The 8,256-nt window shown below is 60.8% G+C and overlaps 1 protein-coding gene across 1 annotated transcript in view; it reads right to left on the bottom strand.

The window, feature by feature from the left end:
* The window catches only part of CARD14 (caspase recruitment domain family, member 14), a 19,539-nt gene that overhangs the window by 8,037 nt on the left and 3,246 nt on the right, over window positions 1-8,256 (bottom strand). The window contains 10 exon segments of the mRNA XM_014528380.1: window positions 925-1,123; window positions 1,289-1,349; window positions 2,771-2,865; window positions 2,983-3,119; window positions 3,595-3,711; window positions 5,186-5,335; window positions 5,662-5,787; window positions 6,305-6,424; window positions 7,174-7,341; window positions 8,102-8,214. Of these exon segments, the coding sequence (XP_014383866.1) occupies window positions 925-1,123; window positions 1,289-1,349; window positions 2,771-2,865; window positions 2,983-3,119; window positions 3,595-3,711; window positions 5,186-5,335; window positions 5,662-5,787; window positions 6,305-6,424; window positions 7,174-7,341; window positions 8,102-8,214 (1,286 nt within the window).

Here is an 8,256-nt window from a genome sequence, read left to right as displayed (position 1 = left end):
CACGCACCCCCAACCACCCACACGCACCCCAGCCACCCACACGCACCCCAGCCACCCACACGCACTCCCAGCCACCCACATGCACTCCCAGCCGCCCACATGCCCATCAGGGCCTCTGTCCCAGGCCCTGAACCAGGGCATCTGCATTCGGCTGCTCCAAGCCACACATGTTCACACCCTGAGTCAACCACCACCCCCTTCCCAACCACATGCCGAGAGCACCACCCAGGTCTGCTCTCCAAAATGGACCTTCGTTCTAGAGCGTTCCAGATCACAGGTTCTCGGCGCTGGGATTACTGACACGTGGAGCCGGGTCACTCTGTGCTGTGGGGCCACCCGGGCCCTGGTGTCCACCGCAAGCTGCCATCCTCCCGCCCCCGCCCGCTGTGAAAGCTCCGGCTCTCACTGTCCCTCCATTCACTCCCTCGCCGCCTCACGCCGAGAGGGCACTTTGTAAGGAGAATGACCATGTGCCTTTAGCTGCACTGGCCCCATTCGGGACTCAGGACTGTCCCCCAGACACCATAAAGGGCTCTGCGGCTGTAACCACAATGTAACTGACAACGAGACACGAGAAAGGGCTCCCGTGGCGTGGGGGCGGGGTTTCCTGTGGGGGACAGGCGAGCCTCGGGAACGGTGACGCCTATTTTGTGAATTTCTTACAATTGTTAAAAAGCTGAAAGTTCAAGTTTCAGTGACATCAACGTCACCTCCCCGCTACTGCAGTCACTTAATGGTAATTAGTTAAGTTGTACATTTATGTTTTCTGCAGCATCATGAATATTTTACAACAAAAAGTTTTAAAAGAGTGAAAGCGGTGAATCTCGCGTTCTGTGTATTTGAACACAGATGTGCACGCACACGCACGGGAGCTGACAATGAGACCACCGTTCAAACAGCAGCAATGAGAGCCCTGAACCTCACCGTGACGATCTGGGTGCCTGGGCGCAAGGCCATCTCGTCGGCCGCCGAGCCAGGGGTGACGCGGTGGATGAAGATGCCCGTAAGGTTCCCGCCGATGACGCTCATCTGCTCCAGCAGTGCGTCCCCCTGGAAGGCCAGCACCGTGACCTGGCTCGGGAGCTTCCGGGCCAGCCGCTGCCACCACCACACGGGGACACTGCTGGAGGAAGGGGCCACGGAGCTCGTGTGCAGCCCAGCTCTGCCCCCAGCCCCGGCATTCTGGAACTCTCCACCCCCCTTCCTGCCATGATCGCACCCTCAAAAGGCTGTCGCCTGCCAACAGCCCTCACTCTGCCACCTGCTGGCCCGGTCCCGCTCCGCTCACCTGGCTGAGACGCAGGGGCCCCTGGAGATCAGCTGTGGGCTGCGCTCAGACTCCAGGAGGTCTAGGCGGAAGCAAAGGCTCAGACACCAGCCGGCCGCCCTAGAGGCCACATGCGACCTCAGTCCCCTCCGCCACCTCGGCTGCGCTGACCTTGTCCTTCTCCTCCCTCCTGCTGAGACCTTGACTCATCTCCCCACACGGGAGGAGCTGGCGGGGAGCTGCCCTGCCTGGGTCTGGCCTGCACTGTGTCCTTTGTGAGACTGAATGTTGCCCACGTTTTATGAGATGGGGAAGCTAGAATCCACTTCCACCTTCATCCAGTCAAATCCGGTGGAACCCGGGCCCGCCTTCCTGCATGACAGCGCCTGCCGCCTGCATCGCTGCTCCCGCTACCCCGGCCACGCCAGCTGCTGGCTGCGGAGGCCTCCAGTTGGCAGTCCTAGGCCTCGATGTCCCTGGGGGTCCCCAAGCTCTGCACTTTGACATGCAGCCTGGGAGGCCGATGGGCCCAGCCCAGGCGGTGGCTTCCCTGTGGGCGGTGGAGGCTGCTCCTCCACCTGGTGGACCGCCCACCCCGAGGACCGGAGGCCAGCAGAGGGCGGACAGCTGCCTGTCGCCTGCCACGGCGGCCTGTGCCAGCTCACGGGGAAACCCTATTCGTGAATACATTCCAGCCAAGTGGAGGGCACTGGGCGCTCCTGGCGTATTTGAGGTGAATTCCACTAGAATGCGTGAAAGCGGGGCATTATGTGGGATCACACAGAAGAGGAGCAGTAAGCACCTTGTCCTCCTGGCCTCAGAGCCAGGCTGGTTCCCCCGGCGGAGCCTTTCCCTTGGTCACTGTCACAAAACCACCAGTGATCCAGGAAGGCTAAGGTTTCTGGCCACGTGACCACTGCCCCAACACACAGGTGCCTCTGTGGACCAGCATGGGGTGCGTGCACCCCCTGGTGGCCACAGGGTGAATTCCAGGTGGGGTGCTGAGCACCTACTCTGTGTGAGGCCCAAGACTGGGGTAGGTGTGCAGGGTGGGAAGGTAAGGAGGCCGACATGAGGGGCACACGGCTTGAGGAGAGAGAACCAGTTAAGTGACAGATACAAGGCATAAGCCACAGGGAAAGGGGAGAGAGGCTCCCACAGGTGCCTCGGCCAGCAGGAGGGAGCACTACAGCCTGGCGCCGTGCTGTCCCTGGCAGCCCGAGTGCCCAGGGTCCAGAGCACGAGGGACGGAACGAGCAGCTGTCTGAACATCTGGGCTGAGCAGGCATGGAGACAACTCCCTCACCGCTTGGTGACAATGGACAGGACACCCAGGACACAGAGCAGCTGGCACCGGCCTGAACTGCCAGGGGCCAGGGTCAGGGCAGCGGTCCAGTTCCCCTCCCTCTGCCTGGGCCCAGGGAAGACCTGTCCTCGTGTCCCCTCCTGGCCCAGCCCAGGGGAGGTGGGCGGCTGCAGAGGTTGGCAGAGGGACACACTCACCTGCTCTGTCTACAATCTCGTAATCCAGGTCGACGTCAGCCGCCTTCGCTCCCGGGCAGCCTCCCCAGTCCCCCTCCAGGATTTCTGAGAAGCCACTGCGCGGAGGAAGGGAGGACGGCTTGGGACCGGAGCACCCAGCGCCTGCCCGGCCCTCGTCCCCGGTGAGCCAGCAGGGGACCCGTGTCATCCGATGCTGATGCCGTCCTCTCTACCTGAAGGACCAAGCATCCTCCCGGAAGTCCTCGGCGGCTCGCTTGTACAGGGACAGCTGGCTGGGGGGCATGGGGCTGCTGGAGCGGAAGCTGTCCACCAGCTCGCGGCTGGGCGTGGCGCTCAGGTCCGACCAGAGCTGAGACAGGAGGACAGCGAGGCAGGGTCAGCGGGAGCTCATGGGCTCACGACCCCTCCCTGCTCTGGAAAGGGAATAAGCCACGGCCACCAACATCAGGGCTGAGGAGGGGACAGGGAGGGGAAGGGGAGCTCACAGCCAGGGCACATTCGTTGAGCACCTACTATGTGCCAGCACTCTATTAGCTGTTTCCTGTATTTTATGTCGCTTAGTCCTCACAATAAATATAAAAAATAATCTTCCCACTTTACATAGAAAGTGATCAAGGCCCTGAGAGACCAGGGGACTGGCTAGTGAGGGTCACGTGCTGATGGGTGGGCTGTGCAGGGTGCTGAGTGGGGCACAGGATGCCAGGTGCTGAGTGAGGGCCTGGATGCAGCCCCTGGTCCACTGAAGTCTCCCTTCAGCACCTCCTACGTGCCGGGCCCTTCTGTCTGCACTGGTCTGTCCCCAGGAGCGGAGGGCGCCGCTGTACCTCGGAGGAGCTGAGGCAGCTGCCGTCACCGTCGTCCCGCGGGCAGATGGCGAACATGCGCACCAGCCGCTGCTTTCCCCTCCGCCAGGGCTCCCTCGGCCCCGCCTCCTGCTTGGGCTGCAAAGGCGCCAGACGGGCTGGTTAATTCAGGAAAGGGTCCCCTCGGATGCTCTCGGGGTTTCTACCCAGGCACCACCCCCATCTCCACCCTCTCTCATGGCTTCCAGTCTGGGACCCCCGCTGGCCACCGGGATGCAGAGCACTGGGCTTGGGGGGCGGCACTGCATTTCTAGTAGAGGGTATACGTCAGGGGTGGGAACCTTTTTTCTGCCAAGGCCCATTTGGATATGTATGCCATCATTCACGGGCCATACAAAATTATCAGCTTAAAAATTAGCCGGTGCCCAACAGGTGTGGCTCAATGACTGAGCATCAACCTATGAACCAGAAGGTCACGGTTCGATTCCTGGTCAGGGCACAAGCCCGGGTTGCAGCCTCAATCCCCAGTAGGGGGCATATAGGAGGTAGCCGATCCATGATTCTTTCTCATCGCTGATGTTTCTATCTCTCTCTCCCTCTCCCTTCCTCTCTGAAACCAATATAAATATACCAGAGGCCCGGTGCACGATATTCGTGCGTGGATACAATCCCTAGGCCTGGCCTGAGATCAGGGCCTTCTTCCCTGGCTGCCTGCAGCTGGCCCCGCCCCCCACTGCCACCCCCCCCCGGTTCCCCATTCGCCATATGGCGATCGGAGCCTGCCAGCCGGGGAAAGGGACCAAGAGGTGGTCAGTGCGCCTCATAGTGACTGGTCGGGCAGTCGTTCTAGTCATTCCACCTAATTTGCATATTACCCTCTTATTATATAGGATTTTAAAAAGAAAACATTTTTAAAAATTAGCCTACTTTATTTGATCAAACATTTAATTAACTCACCCTTAATGCCTTGGTAGGGCCAGACCAAATGATTTTGTGGGCCTTATATGGGCTGGACGTTCCCCACCCCTGTGCACACCGTTCTTTCCTGGTTATACACCTGGTACATAATGTATGTACATGTGTCTATACACACTGCACATAGAAAATGGGGGGGGGGGCAGACCAATCAGAAAAGAGAAATTCACCCACCCTCCAACATGCAGACCCGCAGTCAGCAGTGTGCGCCTGCCCGTCAGTCTGCTCTGCGCATACATGTGTTTTGCACGTGGCTGATGTGGGAGGGTGAGGAGGAAGGGCTGGGGCTGTGCGCTCAGAGGGCAGGGCCCCTGCCTGTACACCAGGTGCCTGGACTGGAGCTGCCAGCCAGACCGTAACTAGGGCTTTTATAGTCGTTTTAGCTCAACTTCGTCTTTCTTTCCTCAGCCCAACACCACACCTGACAGGTTCCAGAACCTTCTGTCGGGCCACCCCTACCAGGACGTGCATGACATCATCATGAAGGGAGAGGTAGAGCAGCCCCAGCTGCCCACTGTGCATCTCCAATGCCCGCCACCAGGGCTCGTGCATGGGGCCCAGCTTGCCTCCCACTGGCCCCCTCCCCCCCACACACATGCTGCCCCTGCTCCCAGGTGCACGGCAGGGCAGGACTCACCCCTTGTGCCGACTCAGCCTGCAGCTGGCGGAGCTGCTGGCGCAGGTCGCAGCCCTGGTCCGTGAGCTCAAACACCTTCCTGCGGAGCGCGTCCTTCTCCGCCAGGCTCTGGGCAATCTCCACCTGGGCGGCGTCTCGGGCCGAGTAGGCCTGCGGGCCGGGACACAGGGCGCCCCGGGCATGAGGAGGCGAACACTGGCTCACCCGCAGGCACATGCCACCGTTCACAATCGTGTCACGTGTGTGGGTGTACCACCGCCCAGAGTGCACACAGAAATGAAGGGAGGCCCTAGACGTGACCTCTAGTCTCGGACAGTGAGCACGTCAGCAGGTGACAATGGAGGGAGTTGAGAAACCGCCTGGACCAAGGAAGGAGACCCCAAGTCTGGAAGCAGCTGCCACGGAGGGCAGGGCGGGCTGCACGAGGCCGCCAGCCCCCAGCTCCTGTTCTCCCGGCCTCGCCGCCTCTCCAGTACCTGGTCCCGCTCCTTCTGCAGCTCGGCCACCTGGCTCTGCAGGGCGGTCACCTTCTCCTTGTAGATCTCACAGTCCACCCTGGTCTTCTGGAACTGCAGCAGGGTCTGCTCCTTCTCTTCCCAGAACTGGACCGAGGGGTCAGAGCCGTGGAGGACAGGAGGGGGAGAAACAGGGTGAGCTCTCGCGCGCGCTCCCCGAGTGCGATTTCCAGGAGCACCGCAGAGATGCTGTGCTCACCAGACGGCGCTGAGCCATCCAGATCCGCGTGGGCGCTGCGCGTGTGGCTGTTTTGTTCATCCCACGCCCAGAGCAGGGCGCAGAGGTAACTCCTCTCACCTGCTCATGCTCGTCCACCGGCCGTCTCCCCACCGTCCCCTCACCATTTGCAGCCACAGATCAAACCCCTGGCTCTCACCGGGCCCCATGCACCTGCACGTGCCCTTGTTCTCACCGCCTATGTGCCTGGCCTGTTTGCTCATCACCCACCCACTGGCCGTGGCTCTAGTCTCGGACTGTGAGTTGGTGCTAACACAGCTTTGACCCAGGAACAAACTAACGAGTGACCCGTTACTTAGGCAAACTTGGTCTTAAGCTCAGCATGGACTGAAAAGTCCGTCTCCCCAGCGTGAAGCCCGCGGTCACCTGCTTCCGCTGCCGCTCGGCGGCCACGGCCCGCTCCCTCAGCGAGTGGATGCGGTCCACCATCTCCTGCTTGCTCTCCAGGGCCTCGTCCAGGCTCTGCTCCAGGATGTCCTTCTCCGCCTGGGGCACAGAGGGGTCAGCCGGCCCCGCTCCCACACGCCTGCTCCTGGGAAGCTTGTCCCAGGAACGGGAGCTGGAGGCTGCTGGCAGGTGGGTGAGTGACATTACTGCCCACAAGGCCAAACAGAGGCCTGGGGGGGGGGGGGGAAGGAAGCTGCCCTTGGGCTCTGCTGGGCGTGGCTGGCAGGACTGGAAGGTGCTGGAGGCCCAGGCCTCTCAGGGTAGAGCCTCCTGCTTTAGGCACTTGCAAGGGAGCTCCCGAGAGGGACCCAGCAATACCAGACTCCTGGGGCTCACTCTGCAGGTGGCGGGGGGGGGAGCGGGCCGGGACGCAGGATGGCAAGCTCTGCGCTGAGCAGGCATCTCCCGAAGGAACAGCTCAAAAGCAGGTACTTATTGAGTCAAAGAAATGGGAGGGGCTAAGGGGCTGCCCAATTCCGGGAGCTGGGGTCCCTGACCCTGCATCCAGAGCTCCCCACTCTCCAATGCAGCGCATTCTGCAGGCAGACAGGTTTCCTTCCCTGCCCCCCAACTTTGAAGTGAACCCCACCACTTGTAACCAGCCCAGTCCTCTCCGAGGCAGCTTAGCCGTGGCAGAGGAGCTGAGCGACGTCCCACTAATCCCGCCAGCGCCGGGGCTGGGGTCGGCGGGCTGTCACTAGGTTTCCATTACCGGGCCCCTAGCCACCCTCCCCAGGAGTGTCAGAAGCCCAGCCTCGGGGGCACGGGGAGAAGTGGGCTGGGCCTACCAGGCTGAACGTCAGGGAGCGGAGCTTCTCGTTCTCCTCCTTCAAGCGGCTCAGCTCCTCCGCTCCGGGCTCCAGGCCGTCTGCCATCTGTAGGGACCGCTCTCGGAACTCCCGCTCACAGGAGGCAGACAGCCTCTGGCGCTGCAGCTCCTGCTTCGTCAGGTAGAGCTGCGGGGGACGAGAGGACAGGAGCCGGGCAGGAGGAGTGAGCATCGCGGCCAGGCCACGCCAGGCTCGGGGACACTGTGTGTGTGGGGGGGTTTGTGCACACAGAAACATATGGGGGGGGGAACGGGCGCAAATGACAAAGTAAGGTATGTGGGTGTCCTCTGCACCATTGTATTATTTAAAATAAATTTGAAATTATTTCCAAATAAAATGAAAGAAAAGTGCCCTGGCTGGTGTGGCTCAGTGATTAGAGCACCGGCCCATGCACCAAAGGGTTGGGTGTTTGGTTCCCAGCCTGCACCTTTTTTGCAGGTTCAATTTCCGGCCCCCATTGGGGCGCATGTAGGAGGCAACCGATCCATGTGTCTCTCTCACATTGATGTTTTTCTCCCTCTCCCTCTCTTTCTCTTCCCCCCCTTCATTTCCTCCCTCCCTTCCACTCTCTCTAGAAAAAAACAATGGAAAAATATCCTCAGCTAAGAGTTAACAACAACAAAAGAAAAGCCAATGCCATCAAGGCAGAAAGCAAATGAATATTTAAAGAACCTACAAATCACTAAGATAATAATCCCCCACAGAAACGTGAGTAAAAGACATTGTTAGGGTTCGAGGGGCTCCTACTAACAGGACCAGCTGAGACACCGCACACCCACAGCTGGAGGGATGAGGCCTAGGGGGACGACTGTGGAGCTCAGAACAGCCAGACCTGCCCCAGGCCCCAGACATAGGCGGGCAGGCCTCCCCACTGTGGGCACGGCACCCCAGCCAGGCCTTGGGGAATCACAAGGCAGGCTCCTTGCGGGTCGGTGACGGGAGGGGCCCCCTGTGGTGGAGGCGAAGGGTCAGCTTCCTGCAGGGGCACCTCAGCCAAGGCTGGCGGGCAGGGAGTTCTGGGTGGGCCGGGGACGAGTACGA

This window comes from Myotis brandtii, unplaced genomic scaffold (genome assembly GCF_000412655.1).
Source record: "Myotis brandtii unplaced genomic scaffold, ASM41265v1 scaffold632, whole genome shotgun sequence".
Classification (NCBI taxonomy): Eukaryota; Metazoa; Chordata; class Mammalia; order Chiroptera; family Vespertilionidae; genus Myotis; species Myotis brandtii.
The sequence above is the reverse complement of the archived record's forward strand: the minus strand, read 5'-3'. Positions and strand labels throughout refer to the sequence as shown.